Below are 27,864 nucleotides of genomic sequence, written 5' to 3'. Positions count from 1 at the left end.
ATCAGTTAATAAGACTGTTTGCCACACGTCATTACAAAAGTCGGAACATAGTCCCACATAGGAAAACTGTTGAACAATACAGTTATTCTACAGAGTTACAGCATTACTGACGAGTCGTTTACAATAAATCATAGTTCTTAAAATAATTAAATAGAGGGTGAATAATGAAACCTTTGCCTCATCCAGTGTGAGGATAAAATCAATTTATTGGTTCAGTAATATTTCAACTTATAGGTATACCTCTGGCGAATGTTGTTTCTATTTACATTAAAATTTTTGAAATCTCCTTTGAAGCTGTGAATAAGCATTACAAGATAAGTTTACTTTAAAGAAGAGAGAGTGGACTGTATATGGTTTAAAACTTAAGCATTCCTCATCTTGATGTTAACTTAGACAATACAATGTTGACACTGTTACAGTTGTCAAGACAGATCAGCTATTACCGATCAACTAAACTTGATTAGTGAGTGTAATGCTCCTAAGTTAACTTGATTTCATCAACAAGTAGCACAAACATTGCTAAATTAAAAGTAAATTGGAAAGTCATTCATTCATTCCTACAAGCAGGAAATGAAGGCGAACTATGATTATAGATGTCTCTACGTTAAACATCGAAATGTTCAGTATTATAATATTTACTTATTCTATGATTCACATAAATACTATAAACAGTAAGAGTTAACTTATGGTTTCATAACAAGAAACATAAGACCTGCGGATGACTCCCGGCAGGTTATAATTAAGTAGACATGAAATAATTTAAGATGCTCCATTAAGTGTGGCTTGGAGACTAACATTAACAAATCATGAATCTAATTTTAACTGTCAAATTTGAACAGTTTATTTTAAACTCGGATATAATCCTTCCGAGTGATGACATGAGACAAGTCTTATATTATAAAGACAAAATGATTAAATTAAATTCGGAGATATATATTGCCGAATGTTAAAATGAAAATAGCTTAAATTATACACACAACACAATTAAAGTGAATTACGGAGTACTACTATTAACATTGAATGATTTAAACTCATGATTACGTCTAATAAGTAATATGAGTTGGGGGTAGTGTCTTCGGGTTAAACTAAGCTACCGAAGTTGACGGAATTGAAGCTGCTGTTTCTCCTCCCTCTTGCTGATCTTCCTTCCTGTCAAGTGGTCCTTGTGGTAGAATCGGCAATGGCGCCACTAGATGACTGGACCGACGAAACTCTCCGCTGGCAGTAAAGACGTCGACGACTCGAACTCTGCCATCTGGTCCGGGATACAATTTAGTGATTCGACCCAAGACCCATCGGGTTGGCAGCATGTGTTCCTCCTTTAACAGGACCATTTGACCCACACTCAGATTGTTGCTCGAGTCCTTCTTCCATTTGTGTCGTAACTGCAAAGAATGTAAATATTCCGCCGACCAACGTTTCCAAAATGCTGCTGTGGTCAATTGTATCTGAAGCAGATTGGCATGGACATTAGTGTTATATTTAACCTCCATTGGAAGAGCGAGTAAGGATCTGCCAATTAAGAAATGTCCAGGTGTGAGGGGTAAAAGGTCTAGTGGATCCGAAGACAAGGGACTAAGAGGACGGGAATTCATGCAAGCTTCTATTTGAGTCAATACCGTACAAAATGATTCGAAATTTAAGGTGGTGGCCTTTAACACCTTGTTTAAATGAATCTTCATGGATTTAACCGCTGCTTCCCACAGCCCTCCCATGTGAGGCGCCCTTGGCGGGTTAAACTTCCAACGAATCCCTTCGGAGGCTACATACCGTAGTAGCTTCTCCTCATGAGGACGTTCGTAAATTAATTTTACTAAATTAACGAGTTCACGACTTGCACCGACAAAATTAGTAGCATTGTCGGAATATATCGTATTGGGCCTGCCACGTCTGGCTACGAATCTTCTTAAACAATTTAAGAAATTTGAACTCGTTAAGTCTCCGACAAGTTCCAAGTGAACTGCCTTACTGGAAAAACACACAAAGACACAAACGTAACCCTTAATTATCTTAGAATTCTTATTGCAACCACTCTTCACAGGAAAAGGTCCTGCGAAATCTATCCCCACATGACTGAAAGGAAAATTCGCAGTGGTACGTTCAAGCGGGAGTAATCCCATTAATCTATTGTGTGACAGTGGTTTATTTCTGAAACAAATGACACATGAACGCACCACTCCTTTGACAGTATTATGTCCGGCCAATGGCCAATAGGTCTGCCGCAATAACGACAGTAAGGCTTGAGTACCCAAGTGAATATATTTCAAGTGCGCATCTCGGACAATCATGTGTGTAAGTTTATGCTTATTTGACAAGATAATGGGTGACGTTGATAGAGTTGTTCCCAGAGGAAGTCTACTTCCAACACAAATTAAATTCTCGTGGAATAGAGGGGACAATTTAGCTAATTTACTGCTACTGGGAATTGGATGTCCCTTGCTCAGCAAACGATATTCCAATGGAAATGATTCCATTTGCGATAACCTTATCAAATTATTTAAAGCATCTTTTAATTCTAAAGCGGACGGTTCGTTATTTTCTTTAACGTTTAATTGTTTATTCCTTAGTGGCCGACGAACATATGATAAAACTCGAAGGAGTCTTGGAAGATGAGAATGTTTATCTATCCAATTATTTTCCCTCACAAGGGTAGCGTTAGTGACTACCCTTCTCTCTGGAAGATCTATTGTGATCTCAGGAGGTCTTCGAGGCCATCGTGATTCGTCTAATTTCAACCAACTAGGGCCGTCCCACCATAACGAATTATGATTTAATTCTGATGGTTGAGTCCCTCGAGAAATTAAATCTGCTGGATTGTCTGTAGAGGAGACATGGTACCACTCAATGGGTTGAGATATTGATTGGATTTCGGCCACTCGATTGGCAACGAAGGTGGTCCATTTACATGACTCTCCTCTAATCCAATGCAATGCGACGGTTGAATCCGTCCAATAATATTTTTCATTAATATGAATTGTTAATTGGTCTATTGTTGACTTCATTAACTTTGATAATAACATAGCGGAGCACAGCTCTAAACGCGGAATAGTTACAAAACTGAGCGGAGCGACTCTCGAACGAGAACACACAAGATGACATTTGGAATTTCCCAATTGATCAGTACATTTTACATAAATACAAGCACCATAAGCTTTCTCGGATGCGTCACAAAATCCGTGTGCCTGTATATTAATGACATTATTTAGTATTATCAATCTAGGAATTTTATAAAGTTTCATGACTGTATTGGATAATTGACAATCTTTCCATTTTTTGAAGATTGTCTGAGGAATGAATTCATCCCAACCAATGGTTTGTTGCCAGACAGATTGCATTAATATCTTATAATTAATTAACAATGGAGATAATAGTCCTAATGGGTCGAAGATCTGACTAATTACTGATAAAAAGTTTCTTTTTGTTATATTTTCAGTCTCGACTTCGGTTTGAACCTTAAATACAAAAACGTCTTCCCGCGGTTTCCAAAATAAACCTAAAGTTTTGTGTGATTCGTTAGAGAAGTTAAAATCTGAACAATCGTCAGCTTTAACATCCGTGATTATATCGGAGTTGTTCGATGTCCATTTGCTTAAGGGCATACCGGCTGATAATAATATGGTTTCCAGTTGAACCTTTAATAATTTACCAGCTTCAATAGTATTAGTTCCCGTGAGCAAATCGTCAACATAAAAATCACGTTCGATCACTTTACTAGCGATGGGATATTTGTTTCTATTCTCCTCTGCTAACTGATTTAGACATCTAGTAGCTAAAAATGGGGCTGAAGCAGTTCCGAATGTTACTGTATTAAGTTTGTAATGCTTGAATTTACTCTGGGGATCTGTTCGCCAAATGATTCGTTGTACATTTTTATTTTTCTCTGCTATTTGAATCTGTCGGTACATCTGCTTAATATCCGCAGTAATCACGTATTTATGGAGTCGAAAGTTGAGTAGTAAACTTAACAAATCTGATTGGACACTAGGTCCCACCATCAAAATATTATTTAGTGAGATATTGGACGTTGTCTTTGCGGACGCATCAAAAACTACACGATATTTAGTGGTAAGGCTAGACTCCTTAACCACGACGTGATGAGGTAAATAACAATGAACCTCATGTGCCTCCGGGGGTTCACACTCTGACATATGTCCTAAATTTATGTACTCTTCTAAAACTTTATTGTATTCCATTTTTAAATTATTATTGGCTAAAAAACGTCTTTCCAAAGTTTTGTGTCTTTTCTCCGCAATGTGCAATGAACTTCCTAATACTACCGGGGAATTTTTATATGGTAAAGCTACACAAAATCTACCGTTTTTATCTCGTGATGTGTGTGCTTGGAAATGTTCCTCACATCTTTTCTCCTCAAGAGATTGATGTTTTACCATAGGAACCTGGTCGATCATCCAAAAGTTTTGAATGTGACTGTCTAATTGACTTAAGCCTATGTGGCTCTTCCCTGGAGCATTATTTACTTCGGGATATGGACCAACTATTGTCCATCCGAATTCGGTATCCTTTAAGATAGGCATACCTTTTCCTAACTGGATGGTTCCTGCTTTCATAGCATGAACGCAAATCTCGGCGCCGAGCAATAAATCGATTGGCGTCGGTTTATTCCAAAGGGGATCTGATAACTTGATTCCCGCTGGTATTGAAATTAACTGTTGATCCAGTTTCACAGTTGGAATTTCGCCAGTAATTTCTGGTAATACCAAACACAACACTTTGGTTGAGTAATTAGTGGTTGAAGACCTTATGGTCACCTTGGTGATGTGACGAATGCTACTTTCTTGATTAGCGATACCTACAATTTTTTGAGAGATTTTCTCTAATTTGAAGTTATTCTTCTTAGCGAAAGATGTGGTAACATAGTTGACTTGTGAGCCGGAATCTAATAATGTGCGACCCTTAACGACCGTTCCATTGGACGTTATAATGTCTACTTGTACCGTCGGTAAAATTATCTCCCTTTGAGAGAAATGAGTAGAATGAGCATTAATTGACTTCCTTCCCGTATTATTGGAACTAAATGTATCGTCCTGATGCAACAAAGTGTGATGGTTTTGTTTGCACCTTAAGCAATTATAGTTAGACTTGCAATTTGTTATCTTATGCGATGAATTTAAACATTTAAAACACATGTTATTAGATTTAACGAATTCATTTCTTTCCATACTGGATTTTGCTTTGAATTTATCACATTTGCCTATGAAATGATTATTTCGACAGAATGCGCATGCGTTTACCTTACTTGATGGGTTTTTGTTCGCGACATGAGTTCTCATGATTCTTTGACGACTATGAGGGAATTCCTTCACCGTAGTTACAGATGCAGTAGATTGTAATACATTACATCTATTCTGCAAGAATGTCTCTAAACTTTCATATGGTGGCATTTCTCTGCTAACCAGCGATATTTCCCAGTCTCTTACTATATTAAAAGGTAATTTCCTTAGAACTAAACATGTTACCCATGGATCTAAAATTTCTCTCGCGTAACCCAACGATTCAATGTTTTTAATACACACTGTTACCTGATTCAATAGATTTCTCAATTCGATATGTGATTCTCTTGTGATTAATTTTAAGTCACAAAGTGAATTAATCCTAGTTTTGAGATTAAGTCTTGGTAAATTATATTGCTTGTCTAAAATACTCCAAGCTATTTCGTAATTGTCTGAGCTAATATCTAAACCTGATACAGCTGCCAAAGCGGGACCGATTAAGGATTGATGCAAATATTGCAATTTCGTGACATTCGAATATTCCGTTTTGTTTCCTATTATATTCTTAAAAGCTTGTTGAAACGATTGCCATTCAGATGGATCTCCCTGAAATGTGGGAATGGTTAACGTCGGTAACTTATCTCTAGCAAATTTAATTGTTGCTTGCTCTACCTTCAGTTTACAATCTTGAATGGATTGTCTCTCTAATGCTGCTTTAAGATTTTGAATTGTCATTGTGATTATGTAGAACTCTTCGTCTATTTGATCCGCCTGCTCTATATCTGTGATGTTGTCTAAATACTCATAATGGAGTTTTTGGAGATAGTCGTATGCTTTTTCAATAAATTGATACTGTCCTTCATTTATTTCGGAGATTCTGTCTATTTTCTCCTGTAGTCTTTTAAACGCGCCCGAATACCTTAATTCTATTGACGTCATTGTAACTTCTACTTTATTTTCTTTCGCTAATGTTTTTATCGATTGAGTCTGACTTCGAGTCTGATGTATTCTAGAGCTTGACCTGTCTCTAATAAGTTCTACGTCCCTAGTTGGATTTCGACCTTTATGCGACTTGGAAGTCGAAGCTTCTATTTCCTCGTTTTCAGCACTTGACATTTATTTCAGAAAGTTGCACTATTTCGTCTCATAAATACAGTTATTCTCTACTATAGCTGTCAATTGAACTATTCGTAGAGATAAGGTAATAATATTCAATGATTCACCGTGAATCTTAATATTCTACTTTAACTATTATCACCAGAATCTATCCAACATATTTTGGAAGAAATAACAACCCTAAATTGGTGGGTGCTTGATTTAAACCACTTTGGGGCTACAAGTCTTGTGATTTAATTTAAATCACCACTGTTTCATCACACATTATGAAACAAAGAGATCTACCGATGTATGAATATGCCGGTATGTACTTGATTTAATCCACTTTGGGGCTACAAGTGTAATTCCACATTTATCGTGGAAGGGGGGGGGGGGGAGGGTGTTTCTACACACATTAAGAAACAAAGATCTACCGATATGCATATACCGGTATGTACTTGGTTTAAGCCACTTTGGGGCTACAAGTATAATTCCACATTTATCGTGGAAGGGGGGGGGGGGGAGGGTGTTTCTACACACATTAAGAAACAAAGATCTACCGCTATGAATATACCGGTATGTACTTGGTTTAAGCCACTTTGGGGCTACAAGTATAATTCCACATTTATCGTGGAAGGGGGGGGGGGGAGGGTGTTTCTACACACATTAAGAAACAAAGATCTACCGATATGAATATACCGGTATGTACTTGATTTAATCCACTTTGGGGCTACAAGTATAATTCTCCACGTGCTTTGCTAATTTTACACTACATCTGATTTTACACTTTTAATACGAAATTCGATGCGACCGATGAAACATTCCTTCGTAGCGCGATATTATTTTATACAATCGCGTTAATTAATTGTTATACTTTAAAACATATTTTAAAACTGACCTACCCACATGATTGCCTTTTGAACAGATTGCCTGAGATTGAATACATTCACTTACTTGAATATCCTTTACGATGTTTATGTGATCGTTCCGATAATTTTGGATTACCTCTGTGTCCCATGCGTCTTTGTAGGTTATGTTTTTATTTATATATTTTCTGCGTCAATCACGCGGTCATGTACCTCTGTACATCAATCAATATATTGCTGAAATAGAAGCAAACATGTTATTAGTATTGGAAAGGTATGGATAGTAACAAAGGAACGATACCGATTTCTTAATTGACATCCATTTTTTCTCGACCACGTTTTTTCCTATTGGTTTGTCCGTTTGGTGTTGTGGCCTAGGTTACTGGTGTCCGGTTCGAAGTGACCATCATGGAAAAGACTTCGATAATGGTTTGATGTAGTTTATTGAAATGTAAAATTTGCACGTGGTGGTTCAGCGGAGCGTACGGAACACAAGTTGTCCGTACGCCGTCTGCTCGAACTCTCTGTCGACCGTCGCGTATTTCCGCTTGGGCCGACACTAATGCCAACTCGTCAATAATGCCAATCGACAATCAGTTAATAAGACTGTTTGCCACACGTCATTACAAAAGTCGGAACAATTATTATTATTATTTATTTATTATTATTATTTCTTTTTATTATTATTTATTATCAGTAATATTTTTTTATTATCTACATATGTATTATTTATATGGGCGTTGGGGATTGCACTTTTCTCCTCATCGTCTGGAATAAAAGCTTTAATTATTATTATTATTATTAAAGCCCTAGTTTTGGATAATCTTGAAAAAAAGTATGGTTATCGATTCATATTTTTTATTGTTAAAAAGCAATCAAAGTTTTTGATAATTATCTATCAATACTTCGTGCATATAAACAGGGAAAAATAGTAGTTAAAAATAAAAGAATAAGATATAGAAACAATGCTTTGATTTTTACTCAATAACCGTAGATTAATACTGGTATTAATTATTTAATTATTCCCTCAAAGAATCTTTGAATTCCACCTATTGAAACTCGCTGCTTTATTTTTTTACTATACATTTAACCATATGAACCTATAAATCAAATTCGATTATTAAACAAAATCATTACAATTTTATCATTTATAAATGGTTCTTTAGAGAAATCAATATGGACTATATTTTATCCCTAGTCATTACACGTTTCTTTCTTACCTTCAAGTAAACGTAAAAATACACTCTCATGACTATTTTATGGAAAGCACCGTAAAAAAATTCGACACGATGAAACAGCAACACTCCAAAGAAAGTTTAACATATCTAAAGTGACTGCTATCTGTAATGAAGGCGTCTCTCTCGGGAAAATTTTCCAAATTTGTGTAGTTTTCCTCTATCTCCCCTTTGCCTATACACATATTTTTATTGAATATTTAATATGTATAGATGAGAGTGTAAGTAATGCACGGTCGTTCGAGTATATTGATGGAGTCGGGACGCGTGTTGAAATCTTAACGTCATCCGTTCTGACGTCGTCTCGATCCGATTCGTCATCGGTCTGTGAAAATTCGACGAGCTTTTCCGAAAATTTCCCCGGGGATTTCAGAGGCGTCCCGAGCGGCTGAAAAGGCGTCGTGTTGCCGTAGACATCTGCCGTGTAAACCTCCCCTGCTTTCACTTTTATTCTCCCCCCCCCCTTCACTTAAAATGAGGTGGAAAATCACGGGAAAATAGGGGGGTAAGAGGAGTCGTCATAAAACCATCAATTATGTAATGTTTAATAACAAATGTGAAGTATTTTGAACCTAAAATGTTTGAGTTTCAATTTTTGATGAGTGATTGAATTTTATTGTGATTTCCAACATCTACATCAAATCAATTCACTAATCAACTGTAAACATTGTCTAAAAGGAAAATATGTAATGTAATTGAAACATATCTAAATGGGTTGCGTCTTTTTTACAAGCCTCTTCATACTTCACTTACGATTTCTTCATGTGACAAAATTTGGCTTCTTTTCCACACTCTTCCGCTCGTTTTGAAACTTTGCCATTTTGCTCGGATTTGTTATTAATATATGTGGACATCAAGTCTGCAATTACCATTGTGAAAATGATCATAATAGACACGTTTGAAAATACTGCATCATCTATCGTCCACAGTGTCGGATTTGTCCATACTGTTCTGATCGTTTTTTCCCTTTTCGCCACCATTTCGCTATGTCAGATTTTAATCGTTTAAACGCCTATAACTTTTTCTTTTTACATACCTCCATTACGTATCATTTTCACTTTATTTTATAAAATTTTCTTTATGGGTTCTCACATTTTATATACAAAATATAGAAGAGGCTTGTTTTTAAAAAACATATTTTTAAGAACAGATTTTTTTATTATGTTTATATAGCCAGCAGTATGGCTCAGTGGTTGCGTTTATACTTAGCACCGAGAGGTTACCGAGTTCGATCCCGTGCTAATCTTTAATGCTGCTAGTCAGACTTGGATATTTGTGATTCCAAGTCGATCGTTACATATCATAGTATGCCAATTTATCTGATGTCATTGTTGAAATGGTTCCTCAATCAAATTGGCAAATACTATCCTACCCACTATGTCACAAATATATGAATTCGTTTAATGTACAATATGTGAAAATGTATGTACAGGTTGAAATTTATAGATGTCTCGTTTAGTTCGAGTTCTCGTTATACAGTGCCTTGTGTAATCAAAATGCTACATTATTTGTAATTAGCAAGGAAGGCGCATTGCGGTTTACCTGTTAGGCCTTCCTAGTGTACATACATCTTTGTAAAAATAAAATAAAATAAAATATATATGCTCTATAAATTTCAATTTGCATATTTGACAATAATTTTTATAGTAACTATAGGCTATGTTTTAAAAAGAACATCTTTGCATAGCATTTTGAACAAATGACTATTATTGAATTATTAAACTACCATTCTACATGAACTTTCACCGGAAATATCAAATTTAAATTCGCGAACGCGTTATTGTTATATTTTTTAATTCCGTTAAGTCGGAAAAGTGTGTGAAGTTTTTTTCAGATAGAGCACACTTGGGAACGGTACGATCGTTTGCGAAACTTTCGAAACAAAACGGGAAATTTTAAAAAGAAAACTTAAAATAAAAGTTAAAAAAAATTGGGATAAAGAAAGAAAGAAAGAAAGAAATACAGATGCGGTATCTCGTCGGCTGTATTATATTATATAATATGCCACACGAAGAAGTATTTAGAAATGGCGAGAAAAGTTTCGGAAAATGCCACAATTGCTCTCGACTTTCGGACATGAGATTTCCCTTCAATATTCTACACGATATATAAATATATGTATACACCTGAATATCCAAAAAAAAATTTACGAGCAATAAAATACATACAAATATTATATTTATAAATAACTTTTCATGCATATAACTTGCAACATTCAAACTCTAACTCCATTTTTTTTTCTGATAACGAAATTGGCATGCTACAAATATAAGCATAATTTTAAGTATGGTTTCGATAGTTGTATATTTTCTCAAGAAGTTATGAAAGCCAATTTTTCAAAAGCATGTCCCATTTAATAATACCCAATAAGCATAAACCCTTTTCACTCAATAAAAATGATCAAATCCTTCACCTTTTTAAATCTTTATAACTTTGAAAGAACTGTAAGATTTTCTGCAGCACAAAGTTTGAAAGCCAGCGTCCTGGTACAATATTGGAACAGTATTGTTCAACAAAATCCAGTACATAATAAACCTTTCAATATTTTTCATTAATTTCCAGTCTCGAGGGTGACTCGGTTTCAATAGCGATGTCTTATAAATTTGTCCTGCAGGAACTTTATGAGCGTACGTTGGACTTGGAAGTAGGTGTTTGATTATTTTATTACTTTTTAACAAGTTTATAATATGACAGAAAAGTCACCTTTCCTTGCTAAATAAATATTACGAAATATTCATTACGATTGCAATATACTAATATAAAATTTGTTTTAATTCATTCCGATGTTTTTCTGTGACTCAATTCTCAAGTTGAAGGAAATTTCGATAGTCGAAGCATTTTGATACCTGTCAAAGTGTTTCTGCGATACATTTTAAGCTTTTACGCGAACGTAAGCTCCATATAATTTATTATATTACGTAATGATATATTCGTAAACATAAAGACACTCAATGTGATCGTATTTTATGCTTTGACAATGAACGGATTTGTCCCGACAATTTATGTAAGAAGTTTTTACTGGGAAAAACTTTGAGCCATATAAATGGTCTGACAGGTCGCGAAACTTTTAAATGAAACTCGACTGCTTAATTTGACAACCATAATTAATGTTATGTACTGAACATATTTGGTATTTTATTAAGTGTATATTTGCCTTTACGGTTCTTCATTCGGTATAAATAATTAACAATTTGACTTGGCAAAGTAAATTTATTTTCAATTTATTATATTTTTTAATGTTACTAACTAATTTTGAATCATAATTATTATGCAATATTATTATAACTTGGACTTAACAACACATTTATGTATTTTAAGTAGACTAATATGTGAAAATTTGAGATATCAACATTTTTATCTATGTATATATGTAGGTATAATACAATTTGATTTATATGATATTTTTATTAACTTATTTTGATTGATATTGAATCACTGTTTTTAAGTTTAAATAAAAACCTAGGTATCTTATTAGATTTTTTCTTAAAGGTGTCTGTATATATGATATTTAGAATAACAGGTTTTTCATCTGACATTTATTATGATCGTTAATGATTTTGTTAACATTTTATTTTGATTTAACGATTTTTTTCAATCTTGGTATGAAATTATTTTATTTGCTTATATATTAATCTTCTTCAATATCTCCAAAAATAAGATCTTTAGTTTATGCTTGTAAGAAATCTATGGAATTTCTTTTATAAAACAACAACCCCTTTTTTTAAGATGCTTGTATATCAATAAGTTAAGAATATATGTACATATACTATGCTTTAATTAGACACTTCTTACTCTTAAAAATAGTCGCATAATTAAACTTTTCTTATTTAATGTATGAAAAAAAAATTGTTTTCAAAAATAAACATTTCGCATTTTCGATATATTTTTTTTTTACATGTTTATTTAAATTAAATTAAAGAAAATTTAAAACTGTATGAGTATATTTTATACATAAAAGTATAACCAAGTTTGCTTCAAGTATTTGTCAAATTTATATGGAGCAGGTTGAAATTTGTAAAATATGTATATCTACGTGCAAATAAACGATGAGGGGAACGTTTTGTATATAAATCCTATTTTGAATTAATCACCATCCCCCGTACTTTCGCAGTATGTGTATGATTTTCGTCAAGGAAAATGCTTTTTTCACGCCTACTACGTCGAAGGGTTTTCCTCGCCATAAAAAATAAGCCTTCTTCCAAAGTCAGTTTTTCCTCCCCAGGCGCGGAAATTTCATCCCCGTGAAAACTACTAGTACGGTGGCCATCGTAAAAGCGTTATGGACGATAAATCTATGATAGTAAATTTATAATATAGCTTTTGGTGTGTGCACTTTTATACGTGTATGAAACTTTCCACATTATATCACATAAACTGGGATTCTTAGGAATTTTATAAATGCTTAAGTATTATCATATACAAAGTACATACTACAGATAGCAGTATATCTAGATGTTTGAAGCCTGATATTAAAACTACGTCTGCAAGTATTAGTGAATCTTCTATGGAAACGGTCGCAGTGACGTCGATGTTTGCCTCTTCTCCTACATCTGCCTGCTCAAATGGTCCTGATAGTCGTGATTCTGTTGTGACTGTGTTGGCTTCTTCTTCTGCTTCCTCTTCCGTTTCGTCTCCATTGGCTCAACCTCCGTTGGCTCAATCAAAACTGCCATTTCTTGTCTCAAAGAAAGTCACGCGCCAAACTGGGAGACCGAAAATTGGTAATTTATTACCAAAATGTACGAGGTCTCAGGACAAAGCTGGCTGCGTTTAATTCAGCCGTTTCTACTATTTGTGATGATATGGTAGCACTAACGGAAACATGGTTGACTTCATCATTTTTTGATGCTGAACTTTTTGATTCTTCCTGGAGGGTGCATCGTCCCGATAGAGTAGATCGACGTGGTGGTGGTGTATTATTTGCTTGTCTTGATTGGTTTCGGTCAGTCCGGATGACAAATTTTGAAACTCTATCTGGTGAGGACTTATGGAATTCATAACTTGAAAATCATAATCGAGAAAGAATATTACGAAATACAAAAACCTTGTAAACATAGAATGAATTCAAGACGATAAACGATATATAATAATAATAATTATTATTTTTAGTTGTTTGTGTATATATATGTTTTGTTTTTGTTATGTCTAATTTATTATTTTGTTTCTTGTCTTTTCTGTTATATTTTTGACCATTGTGGCGCATTAGGAATTCCTGTAATGCTACAACGGTCCAAACTTTAAATAAATAAATAAATAAATAAATCTACATAATAAATAATAGTCTTCTTATGATTGAACCAAGACCTCAGAAATTCATGTCAAAATAAAAAAAATATTTTTCTTCAACAAAAGTGATATTACACATAATAAAGAAAAAAGAAAATATTCAGTGAGGTTTTTTAGATAAATGAATTTCTAATAAAAGATAACTAATTTTATCAAATTTTTGTATCTAAATTGAAGCTACTATAAAAATAACAATAAATTGAACAATTTGAGTGAGTGATTATAAAATTAATTAATTGTTATATAAAGAACTTTTCAATTCTGATAGCTACTACCAATTGTGTGTAAAAATAAAACTAATACGATTCTGCGATGTTTAAAGTTGATTAAAATGTATATATAAATTGCTTATTTTGTATAATGTTAGTTTTTTTCGACCTGTACAATTTAAAATTTTTTCAACCGGGAAACTGCCCACTTGTATCATTATGTATACATATTTGAAAATTTTTAACGTCGTTCTTATCGAAAAAGCACAGAAAAAGTACAGCGGAAAAAAAGCAAAAAAAGAACGACAGTAAAAAGAAAAAGTTCGATATAAAAAATAAAGCCTCTTTTCTGTCGTACTTATTTTTACAGCTAACGAACCCTTTTCTTTTTCACAGTTTGCGAGATAATCCGCAACGATCGCATATAACTCATGAAAATATATCTGCGTTGTATAATACAATAATATATAATAAATCGACAGCGAAATTCTAAAAAAAGACGAAACACTTTTTTTCGACTAGATAAATGGACAATGTAAATTTTCGAATCAGCGAAATAAACTATCTAACGCCAAAAGCGATTTTTTCGCAATTTTAATTGGATTTTTTACCACTGTTCCGCTTAGGAAAATAGTTAAGTCAATCGTCGAGGAATAGACTAGTGGAAAAACCTAAGGTTAGCATTCACGGAGAGATATTTCAGTATATGTATAGAATATATATATATGTATATATGTATATGTATGTAAGATTCAGTATTTCAATCCATTTGTCGCATCTACCAGAGATATATCGAGAGAGATCGTTCGTCAAAAATGTTTTGTCTTCATTATTTTATACGAAAAATCCGTGTATATCATAAATTAAAGTCCCAGTTATCGATTTAGTATCATCTCAAATTAGACCATCAGTTCAGAGCCCTTAAAATATTTTTTTTCTTTATTTCATCCCCTTGAGCAACACCTGGTAAGCTATTCGCTATGATGAAGATGAATCTGTTACGTTTTTCCAAGATACAGATCTACTGTTTTTAATTCAAAACTACAATACTTTCTAGCCACATACATACTATCTCAGAGTACCCTAATTTGAACCATAGATGGACTTCGAAATGGTTTGGAGCCTTTAGAAGGTTTTTTTCTTAAATTCACACGCTTGATCAACGCCTGTTAATCTATTCACTGTAAATAGATAAATATTTTACTGATTTAAAGACTGAAAATTTCAAACCACGAAGTGCTCTATCTAGTTTCTATCTCGTAGAACCCTAATTTGGACCATAGGTGGATTTAGGAAGGTCTTTTTTTAACTCAAGCAACGCTGGGTAATTCTACTAATACGTATGTATATGTAGAATTGATTTTTAAACGAGCCGAGATAGAGTGTGTGTGGTATGCCTGGAAAAGACCGGATGCGTTATGTTATGGTCACTTGTTGGAGAGCAAGCCCGAAGATGTGTTAATAAATACATAGTTCTGACTTAATCTGCGTTTCACTTGGAATCCTTCACATCCGGATCCTATATTTGGGGGCTTTGTCCGGGATGCCTGAAGACATTTCGAGTGACAGCCGGGAGCGGTCAGACGACGACGCGGAGTTTTGACAGTTGAGGTTAAGGACGCGCGCGCCATGACGCGTACGAACATACAGACGACGCCGGTGGCGTCACGTCAGCGAACACGCCACACGACGATGATGATATCCAGAACGATAGCGCCATTATCAGCGTCAGTTTTACGTCGGCTAACTGTCGTGGAGATGCAGAGGTTCGCGGACTTAGACGAAGATGATGACGACGACGATGAAGAGGAAGAAGAAGACGAAGTGCCATATTTTGACAGAGACAAATTCGAGACATACGCGCCACGGTTTAAGGGGATCGGCGGTGTGCCAATCAGCCAGTGGATTGTGCGCATGGAAGAATTTGCGAAGTTCTTCCACTGGACGCCCCTGGAGCAACTGGTCTACGGGAGAATATATTGCGTAGGAACAGCGAGAATGTTCCTGGATTCAGAAGGGATAATTACATCATGGACTATCCTTAAGCAGAAACTGATAGAAGAGTTTCAGTGGGACGACGAACCCAGGGTGACGGGGCCCGTGAGAAACCGTGAAAACCGAGAAAGACTGAGTTCACGATGCTACAATTGTGGTGGACGTGGACACTTAGCAGCCGACTGTAGGTTTAAGACGAGAGGAACTCGTTGTTTCAATTGTAACGAGTTTGGGCACATATCAGCTCAATGTAACAGCATCAAAACAAAGACTGTCTTGACAATACAAGAAGAAATAAGAAAAGAAGTCAGTATTCCAACACAAGAGGACGATGCGAACATGGCTGATGGAGATGTAAACATGGCCAATGTAAGTGTGAACAGTGATGGTTTGCACAGAAAAAGACCTTTGCAGCAACGGGCTTCACGAGAAATGTCTGCTCAAAGAGAACTCATTGTTTCCAATAATGAAGAGGACGATGCGAACATGGCTGATGTAAGTGTGAACAGTGATGGTTTGCACAGAAAAAGACCTTTGCAGCAACGGGCTTCACGAGAGATGTCTGCTCAAAGAGAACTCATTGTTTCCAATGATGAAGAGGACGATGCGACCATGGCTGATGGAGGTGTGAACCTGGCTGATGGAAGTATGGACGGTGATGGATTGCAAAGAAGAAGACTTTGGGACTACGGAGACATACCGTCTTCAAATACAGATGAACCACCCGATGATCAATTTAGAAAAGGATCTAAGGATTATAGTCATTTGAAGAATTCTGAAAATGAGAATAAAGAAGAGGAGAAACATAAAGACAAAGAGAAAGATATGGCTAAATCACAAGAAGGATTAAGGGACCCAGTCAAAATTTCAACACCAAAAGACACTGTATTCACTTTCAAGCTCGGTCGTAGTCGGATTGATGTTAATTCAATGGAAAAGAAAATAGAACCATGGATTGGGAAAAGACTTACTGGATGTATCAGTGAGCTAGAACCAATATGTGTTGACTTCATTTATGGTAAATTACTAGCAGAATATCTGTGGGGTGACGGCAGATTCCTCGGACAGTCACAGAGAATCGCCGAGGGCATTGGATAGAATTTAAGTTGCACCGATGGAAGTGAAGTGTGCGTTTGTGAATTAGAGAATAAGTGAAATGCCTGGAGGGTTTTTAGTTAAGCCTTACTTGTAATTTGATGATTGAAAAGTGTAATGTTTTATTGCTTATTCTAGTATTTTTGGGAAGTGCTTTGTATATTGAATCATGTTTTAATTTGGTTACATGCTTAGAAGAATATAAGATAACTTTATTGAAATGTAATTCTAGTAATGTTTTAAAATGTGATTGTTTCCGATGTAAAGATTTAACCTGTCATTGTAAAGGTATTGATTTTAATGTTTTATTGCTAATTCTAGTAATGTTTTGAAATGTGATTGTTTCCGATGTAAAGATTTAACCTGTCATTGTAAAGGTATTGATTTTAATGTTTTATTGCTAATTCTAGTAAAGATTTAACCTGTCATTGTAAAGGTATTGATTTTAATGTTTTATTGCTAATTCTAGTAATGTTTTAAAATGTGATTGTTTCCGATGTAAAGATTTAACCTGTCATTGTAAAGGTATTGATTTTAATGTTTTATTGCTAATTCTAGTAATGTTTTAAAATGTGATTGTTTCCAATGTAAAGATTTAACTTGTCATTGTAAAGGTATTGACCTTTCTGTTTTGTATTGCTTGAAATAATTTTAAATTTTAATTGTGATGATTGTGATGTGTAACTTTATTGAAGATTGAATTGTGTTGAAATGAAAAAATTGATTTGTAGTGAAATGTGTAACGATTAATTTGTTATAATTGTAATTGTTATGTAAATTGTGAAATGATTGATGTATAAGTGTATTGAAATGTAGTTGTGATGATGATTGTAATTGTGATGATGATTGTAATTGTGATTTAAATTGTAATTGTGACAATTGAAAGCATGTTTAGGAGAATATAAGATGATTTTATGGAATGGAAGATTAAACATTGTTGAGGATGATAGAGGAAATGTTTTAAAAGAATGTAAGATGATACATTGTATAGAGTGGAAAATGAAATGTAAAAGAATGTGAGATGAAACATTGTTGAGGATGATAGAGGAAATGTTTTAAAAGAATGTAAGATGATACATTGTATAGAGTGGAAAATGAAATGTAAAAGAATGTGAGATGAAACATTGTTGAGGATGATAGAGGAAATGTTTTAAAAGAATGTAAGATGATACATTGTATAGAGTAGAAGATGAAATGTAAAAGAATGTGAGATGAAATGCTGTAAAAATATAAAAGACGAAGAATGTCATCCGAGGGCGAATGACAGTCAGGAATGACCGAATGTAGAATTGATTTTTAAACGAGCCGAGATAGAGTGTGTGTGGTATGCCTGGAAAAGACCGGATGCGTTATGTTATGGTCACTTGTTGGAGAGCAAGCCCGAAGATGTGTTAATAAATACATAGTTCTGACTTAATCTGCGTTTCACTTGGAATCCTTCACATCCGGATCCTATATTTGGGGGCTTTGTCCGGGATGCCTGAAGACATTTCGAGTGACAGCCGGGAGCGGTCAGACATTAAATCAGACGAACATTAGTCAGACATTAGTCAGACATCCGGAGTCACCGCACGTTTGAAAGTGGCGCAGCAGGAGGACGAACACCTCGTGACCATTCGAGAAATACTCAAAGAAAGCAACGTGCCGCATGAGTCTTACTTTCTTAGGAACGACATTATATACAAATACACCGATGGCAAAGAATTAATTTGCGTACCAGAAGTCATGCAGAAGGAGATTATTAAGAACGCACATAATGTCGGTCATTTCGCAGTGAAGAAAGTAGAGGATGTCATACAAAGGGAATTTTATATCCCGAAATTGAAAGACAAGATCGAAACTTGTATAAAAAATTGCGTTCCATGTATACTGGCCAACAAGAAGTTGGGAAAGCAGGAGGGATTACTACATCCGATAGCTAAGGGAGAAAGTCCCTTGGGAACATATCACATTGATCATCTGGGGCCATTGCCGTCGACAGCAAAGAGCTATAATTACATACTAGCAATCATCGACGGTTTTACTAAATTCACGTGGCTGTATCCAACTAAGACGACAACGACAAAAGAAGTGTTGGATAAATTAATGATACAGCAGAGAACGTTCGGGAATCCATCGCGCATTATCAGTGACCGAGGAACGGCTTTCACGTCAAAGGATTTTGAAAATTATTGTACCGAAGAAGGGATCGAACATACACTTATCACCACTGGAGTTCCAAGAGGAAATGGTCAGGTGGAGAGGGTTCACCGCACTGTTATTTCTATTTTATCCAAGGTTAGTGTTGAGGCACCAAAAGCCTGGTATAAACATGTCGACGCCGCACAAAGGGTTTTAAATTCCACACTTCATCGCAGCATCGGGATGACTCCTTTCGAGTTGATGACTGGAGTCCAGATGAAGTCTAAAGAAGAATTGAGATTGCGAGAACTGTTGGAAGAAGAAGCGATCGAAGAATTTGTTCAAAATCGAGACCATCTAAGGGACGCTGGTAGAAGACAATTGCTGCATGTGCAGGATGAAAACCGGAGAACCTACAATAGAACACGGAAACAGGCGCGGACATACGCCGTTGGTGACTTGGTGGCGATCAAGAGGACCCAGTTTGGAACGGGATTGAAGCTATATAGAAACTACCTAGGCCCATATGAGGTCACTCGGGTTAAAGCACATGAACGATATGGAGTCCGGAAGGTCGGTACATTCAAAGGACCGCAACTCACATCCTCTTGTGCTGAGTACATGAAGCCGTGGTCGAAAGAAATGTAATTCGAAGCTGTTATATAGAGATAAGTTTTAGAGATATAAGATAAGTTGAAGTATGGCCGAGATACGAAGAATGTTTTATGTTATTTAAGATTATGTTTTAAGTTGTACCGAGGGAAGTGAAGTGTGCGTTAGTGAACTATATGTAGAAGTGGAATACACGGAGGGGTTTTTAGTTAAGCCTTAATTGTTTTATTGATTATTCTAGTATTTTTCGGGAAGTGCTTTGTATTGCTTGTAATAATTTTACATAGTAATTGTGATACCTTTCTGTTTTGTATTGCTTGAAATAATTTTAAATTGTAATTGTGATGATTTATGTGTAACTTTAATTGTTATGTGTAACTTTATTGAAGATTGAATTGTGTTGAAATGAAAAAATTGATTTGTAGTGAAATGTGTAACGATTGATTTGTTATAATTGTAATTGTTATGTAAATTGTGAAATGATTGATGTATAAGTGTATTGAAATGTAGTTGTGATGATGATTGTAATTGTGGTGATGATTGTAGTTGTGATGATGATTGTAATTGTGATTTAAATTGTAATTGTGACAATTGAAAGCATGTTTAGAAGAATATAGGATGATTTTAAAAGAATGTGAGATGAAACATTGTTGAGGATGATAGAGGAAATGTTTTAAAAAATGTAAGATGATACATTGTATAGAGTAGAAGATGAAATGTAAAAGAATGTGAGATGAAATGCTGTAAAAATATAAAAGACGAAGAATGTCATCCGAGGGCGAATGACAGTCAGAAATGACCGAATGTAGAATTGATTTTTAAACGAGCCGAGACAGAGTGTGTGTGGTATGCCTGGGAAAGACCGGATGCGTGTTGTTATGGTCACTTGTTGGAGAGCAAGCCCGAAGATGTGTTAATAAATACATAGTTCTGACTTAATCTGCGTTTCACTTGGAATCCTTCACATCCGGATCCTATATTTACCATAAATGAAGTCAACACATATTGGTTCTGGCTCACTGATACATTCAATAAGTCTTTTATCAATCCATGGTTCTATTTTCTTTTCCATTGAATTAACATCAATCCGACTACGACCGAGCTTGAAAGTGAATACAGTGTCTTTTGGTGTTGAAATTTTGACTGGGTCCCTTAATCCTTCTTGTGATTTAGCCATATCTTTCTCTTTGTCTTTATGTTTCTCCTTTTCTTTATTCTCATCTTCAGAATTCTTCAAATGACTATAATCCTTAGATCCTTTTCCAAATTGATCATCGGGTGGTTCATCTGTATTTGAAAACGGTATGTCTCCGTAGTCCCAAAGTCTTCTTCTTTGCAATCCATCACCGTCCATACTTCCATCAGCCAGGTTCACACCTCCATCAGCCATGTTCGCATCGTCCTCTTCATCATTGGAAACAATGAGTTCTCTTTGAGCAGACATCTCTCGTGAAGCCCGTTGCTGCAAAGGTCTTTTTCTGTGCAAACCATCACTGTTCACACTTACATCAGCCAGGTTCACACCTCCATCAGCCATGTTTGCATCGTCCTCTTCATCATTGGAAACAATGAGTTCTCTTTGAGCAGACATCTCTCGTGAAGCCCGTTGCTGCAAAGGTCTTTTACATGCCTGTTGCCACACTTCCTTACGATCCCTCATCTCTTGCTCTTTTTTCCTCCTCGGCAGACTCCGTTCTAAGTTAACCTCCATCAAAACACACGGTTTTTTAACACATTTCACTTTGCTGCCGTCAATGCACATAAGAACGGATTCTGTGATAGGGCTACCCAACAGGGCGGCACCCGGGATACTGACTTCTTTTCTTATTTCTTCTTGTATTGTCAAGACAGTTTTTGTTTTGGTGCTGTTACATTGAGCTGATATGTGCCCAAACTCGTTACAATTGAAACAACGAGTTCCTCTCGTCTTAAACCTACAGTCGGCTGCTAAGTGTCCACGTCCTCCGCAATTGTAACATTGTGGTCTCTCTCTTTCTCGGTTTTCACGGTTTCTTACGGGCCCCGTCACCCTGGGTTCGTCGTCTGGTGTTTCACCGGCCCCACTTGAATCGGAGTCAATGGGCTCTGCTTGAGCAAGCATTTCTCGTTCTTCAAAGACGAGCTCTTCGTCATCCCACTGGAACTCTTCTATCAGCTTCTGCTTAAGGATAGTCCATGATATAATTATCCCTTCCGAATTCAGGAACATTCTCGCTGTTCCTACGCAATATATTCTCCCGTAGACCAGTTGCTCCAGGGGCGTCCAGTGGAAGAACTTCGCAAATTCTTCCATGTGCTCAATCCACCGGCTGATTGGCACACCGCCGATCCCCTTAAACCGTGGCGCGTATGTCTCGAATTTGTCTCTGTCAAAATATGGCACTTCGTCTTCTTCTTCCTCTTCATCGTCGTCGTCATCATCTTCGTCTAAGTCCGCGAACCTCTGCATCTCCACGACAGTTAGCCGACGTAAAACTGACGCTGATAATGGCGCTATCGTTCTGGATATCATCATCGTCGTGTGGCGTGTTCGCTGACGTGACGTCACCGACGTCACGGGCTTCCGCGTTCTCGTCATCGCGCGCGCGTCCTAACCTCAACTGTCAAAACTCCGCGTCGTCGTCTGACCGCTCCTGGCTGTCACTCGAAATGTCTTCAGGCATCCCGGACGAGCCCCCATTTGTAGGATCCAAAGATATAGGGAGGATTGCGGGAGAGATAATCAAAGACGATGTTGGTCCATCAATGTACGTTTATTGTACCATTGAGTATAAACACGTGCGCGTACGCACCACCGGCGGCCGCCCGGCCAACGGTTCGACTACTCACCGTCAGTTGGCGTCACACTTCTGCCAACTCACAAACAGTGTACACTCATGTGTACCACTGTTTGTACATCACTCCTTAACATTACCCATTACATAATTCGCTCACACACATAAAATCCCACATTCGGCCATACCTGACATAAATACGTCTCGGATTTACAGTAGTACATAAACAATAGAACAGGTGATATGTAATAATTGAAGAAAACACAAATCATCTTTCATTCTTTGTAGTGTTTCATCTTTCATTCTTTGTAATGTTTCATCTTTCATTCTTTGTAATGTTTCATCTTTCATTATTTATTCATTTAAAATAAAAATAGTTTATCAGCATTAAAAATAACATATTTCGTCGTAAACAATAAAAATATTCGTGGTTCGCAGCTATACATTAGCGTTTCTTCGTTCTTCAGCGTCACCTCACACGTGGCACCACCGACCCTTGACACCGATCCCCTCTCCAAACCCTCAGGTACCGTCAGGTCCAACCGTCTGTTGAAACCTATAGAAGAGTGACCGTGCCAACAAGCCGTCGTGATAGACCACCGTGGATCGTCAGCCTTGGAATTCGACGCGCCTCTGCACCGCCAACAAAACGCGTTTACCTTCACTATATTCGCAATGAACAACACATTCAAACACACACACAATCACACTATGATTCTCAGCTGATGGTCGTCTGTAAGCTCGTCTCGTCATCTGTCATCGTCGCGGCGATGTCAAATTGCGCGCGGCTTGTGACGTCACGCTCCGTCCTCGACGCTGACGCGTCATACTCCGTCGCGGCTGATGTCATCGTCGATGTCCTTGTCATCTTGGTAGTCGTTGGTCATCACAGTCATCAGGGTCCTCGTAGCACACGTCCGCCACTATGTTATGATGATAGCCGCCGACTCCAATTTCTCCGGAACACCCGTGGAATATTCTCGAACACGAATGGCCGCCATCTGTCAGATTGCCGGCGTCTTCTCCTCTCTCGCAATCTTAATCCCTATCCCGGAGCCGAGCCCCCATTTGTAGGATCCAAAGATATAGGGAGGATTGCGGGAGAGATAATCAAAGACGATGTTGGTCCATCAAAGTACGTTTATTGTACCATTGAGTATAAACACGTGCGCGTACGCACCACCGGCGGCCGCCCGGCCAACGGTTCGACTACTCACCGTCAGTTGGCGTCACACTTCTGCCAACTCACAAACAGTGTACACTCATGTGTACCACTGTTTGTACATCACTCCTTAACATTACCCATTACATAATTCGCTCACACACATAAAATCCCACATTCGGCCATACCTGACATAAATACGTCTCGGATTTACAGTAGTACATAAACAATAGAACAGGTGATATGTAATAATTGAAGAAAACACAAATCATCTTTCATTCTTTGTAGTGTTTCATCTTTCATTCTTTGTAATGTTTCATCTTTCATTCTTTGTAATGTTTCATCTTTCATTATTTATTCATTTAAAATAAAAATAGTTTATCAGCATTAAAAATAACATATTTCGTCGTAAACAATAAAAATATTCGTGGTTCGCAGCTATACATTAGCGTTTCTTCGTTCTTCAGCGTCACCTCACACGTGGCACCACCGACCCTTGACACCGATCCCCTCTCCAAACCCTCAGGTACCGTCAGGTCCAACCGTCTGTTGAAACCTATAGAAGAGTGACCGTGCCAACAAGCCGTCGTGATAGACCACCGTGGATCGTCAGCCTTGGAATTCGACGCGCCTCTGCACCGCCAACAAAACGCGTTTACCTTCACTATATTCGCAATGAACAACACATTCAAACACACACACAATCACACTATGATTCTCAGCTGATGGTCGTCTGTAAGCTCGTCTCGTCATCTGTCATCGTCGCGGCGATGTCAAATTGCGCGCGGCTTGTGACGTCACGCTCCGTCCTCGACGCTGACGCGTCATACTCCGTCGCGGCTGATGTCATCATCGATGTCCTTGTCATCTTGGTAGTCGTTGGTCATCACAGTCATCAGGGTCCTCGTAGCACACGTCCGCCACTATGTTATGATGATAGCCGCCGACTCCAATTTCTCCGGAACACCCGTGGAATATTCTCGAACACGAATGGCCGCCATCTGTCAGATTGCCGGCGTCTTCTCCTCTCTCGCAATCTTAATCCCTATCCCGGAACCGAGCCCCCAAATATAGGATCCGGATGTGAAGGATTCCAAGTGAAACGCAGATTAAGTCAGAACTATGTATTTATTAACACATCTTCGGGCTTGCTCTCCAACAAGTGACCATAACAACACGCATCCGGTCTTTCCCAGGCATACCACACACACTCTATCTCGGCTCGTTTAAAAATCAATTCTACATTCGGTCATTCCTGACTGTCATTCGCCCTCGGATGACATTATTCGTCTTTTATATTTTTACAGCATTTCATCTCACATTCTTTTACATTCCATCTTCTACTCTATACAGTGTATCATCTTACATTCTTTTAAAACATTTCCTCTATCATCCTCAACAATGTTTAATCTTCCATTCCATAAAATCATCTTATATTCTTCTAAACATGCTTTCAATTGTCACAATTACAATTTAAATCACAATTACAATCATCATCACAACTACATTTCAATACACTTATACATCAATCATTTTACAATTTACATAACAATTACAATTATAACAAATTAATCGTTACACATTTCACTACAAATCAATTTTTTCATTTCAACATAATTCAATCTTCAATAAAGTTACACATCACAATTAAAGTTACACATAAATCATCACAATTACAATTTAAAATTATGTCAAGCAATACAAAACAGAAAGGTATCACAATTACAATTTAAAGTTATTACAAGCAATACAAAACATTAAAATCAATACCTTTACAATGACAAGTTAAATCTTTACCTCGGAAACAATCACATTTTATCAATGTAATCAATGTAAATCAATGTAGAATTGATTTTTAAACGAGCCGAGATAGAGTGTGTGTGGTATGCCTGGGAAAGACCGGATGCGTGTTGTTATGGTCACTTGTTGGAGAGCAAGCCCGAAGATGTGTTAATAAATACATAGTTCTGACTTAATCTGCGTTTCACTTGGAATCCTTCACATCCGGATCCTATATTTGGGGGCTTTGTCCGGGATGCCTGAAGACATTTCGAGTGACAGCCGGAAGCGGTCAGACGACGACGCGGAGTTTTGACAGTTGAGGTTAGGACGCGCGCGCGATGACGAGAATGCGGAAGCCCGTGACGTCGGTGACGTCACGTCAGCGAACACGCCACACGACGATGATGATATCCACGACGAGAAAGACGACGCCAGTGGCAACGACGACGAGGGAGATACCACAGTTCAATTTCCGAGATCTGGAGGTTGATTTCGGTCTGCCGAAATATAACGGCAGAAATAGCCCTATTGCAGTGTGGATTGAGCGCCTCGAAGAAAACGCGCAAATCCTCGGCTGGACGGAGACACAACAGTTGGTGTATGGGCGGATGCTGTGTGAAGGAACTGCCAAGAACTTCTTGGACTCGGAAACGGGCATAATCACGTGGGCGATATTAAAAGAACGATTGACCAGAGAGTTTGGCCATCAGTTGAATAGTGCGGACGTGCACAGAGAACTGAGGTTAGAGAAAAAGGGAAAAGCAGAAGACAGTTTAAGCTATATCTACCGGATGAAGGGGATTGCAGCCAAGTGTAGTTTTATTGAGGAAGAGGCGATTATCGCGTACATAATTGGTGGACTTGGGTTTGATAAGTACGAAAAATTGATTCTGAGCTGGGCTGGATCTATTAAGGAGCTGAAGACGCGAATTACGCAGTGCGAGAAAATTAGAGAGGACGACGAACCCAGGGTGACGGGGCCCGTGAGAAACCGTGAAAACCGAGAAAGACTGAGTTCACGATGCTACAATTGTAGTGGACGTGGTCACTTAGCAGCCGACTGTAGGTTTAAGACGAGAGGAACTCGTTGCTTCAATTGCAACGAGTTTGGGCACATATCAGCTCAATGTAACAGCACCAAAACAAAGACTGTCTTGACAATACAAGAAGAAATAAGAAAAGAAGTCAGTATCCCGGGTGCCGCCCTGTTGGGTAGCCCTATCACAGAATCCGTTCTTATGTGCATTGACGGCAGCAAAGTGAAATGTGTTAAAAAACCGTGTGTTTTGATGGAGGTTAACTTAGAACGGAGTCTGCCGAGGAGGAAAAAAGAGCAAGACATGAGGGATCGTAAGGAAGTGTGGCAACAGGCATGTAAAAGACCTTTGCAGCAACGGGCTTCACGAGAGATGTCTGCTCAAAGAGAACTCATTGTTTCCAATGATGAAGAGGACGATGCAAACATGGCTGATGGAGGTGTGAACCTGGCTGATGTAAGTGTGAACAGTGATGGTTTGCACAGAAAAAGACCTTTGCAGCAACGGGCTTCACGAGAGATGTCTGCTCAAAGAGAACTCATTGTTTCCAATGATGAAGAGGACGATGCGAACATGGCTGATGGAGGTGTGAACCTGGCTGATGGAAGTATGGACGGTGATGGATTGCAAAGAAGAAGACTTTGGGACTACGGAGACATACCGTTTTCAAATACAGATGAACCACCCGATGATCAATTTGGAAAAGGATCTAAGGATTATAGTCATTTGAAGAATTCTGAAGATGAGAATAAAGAAAAGGAAAAACATAAAGACAAAGAGAAAGATATGGCTAAATCACAAGAAGGATTAAGGGACCCAGTCAAAATTTCAACACCAAAAGACACTGTATTCACTTTCAAGCTCAGTCGTAGTCGGATTGATGTTAATTCAATGGAAAAGAAAATAGAACCATGGATTGAGAAAAGACTTACTGGATGTATCAGTGAGCTAGAACCAATATGTGTTGACTTCATTTATGGTAAATTACTAGCAGAATATCTGTGGGGTGACGGCAGATTCCTCGGACAGTCACAGAGAATCGCCGAGGGCATTGGATAGAATTTAAGTTGCACCGATGGAAGTGAAGTGTGCGTTTGTGAATTAGAGAATAAGTGAAATACCTGGAGGGTTTTTAGTTAAGCCTTACTTGTAATTTGATGATTGAAAAGTGTAATGTTTTATTGCTTATTCTAGTATTTTTTGGGAAGTGCTTGGTACATTGAATCATGTTTTAATGTGGTTACATGCTTAGAAGAATATAAGATAACTGTATTGAAATGTAATTCTAGTAATGTTTTAAAATGTGATTGTTTCTGGTGTAAAGATTTAACCTGTCATTGTAAAGGTATTGATTTTAATGTTTT

At 37.3% G+C, this 27,864-nt stretch overlaps 1 protein-coding gene across 1 annotated transcript in view; it reads right to left on the bottom strand.

The window, feature by feature from the left end:
• LOC143920586 (uncharacterized) overlaps window positions 1-7,711 on the bottom strand; it is a 73,308-nt gene extending 65,597 nt beyond the window's left edge. Inside the window, exon 1 of the mRNA XM_077443522.1 lies at window positions 1,095-7,711. Within this exon, the coding sequence (XP_077299648.1) occupies window positions 1,095-6,347 (5,253 nt within the window). The 5' untranslated portion in view covers window positions 6,348-7,711. The remainder of the gene's footprint in view (window positions 1-1,094) is intronic.
• Between the last annotated feature and the right edge of the window lie 20,153 nt (window positions 7,712-27,864).

This window comes from Arctopsyche grandis, chromosome 12 (genome assembly GCF_051622035.1).
Source record: "Arctopsyche grandis isolate Sample6627 chromosome 12, ASM5162203v2, whole genome shotgun sequence".
Classification (NCBI taxonomy): domain Eukaryota; kingdom Metazoa; phylum Arthropoda; class Insecta; order Trichoptera; family Hydropsychidae; genus Arctopsyche; species Arctopsyche grandis.
The sequence above is the reverse complement of the archived record's forward strand: the minus strand, read 5'-3'. Positions and strand labels throughout refer to the sequence as shown.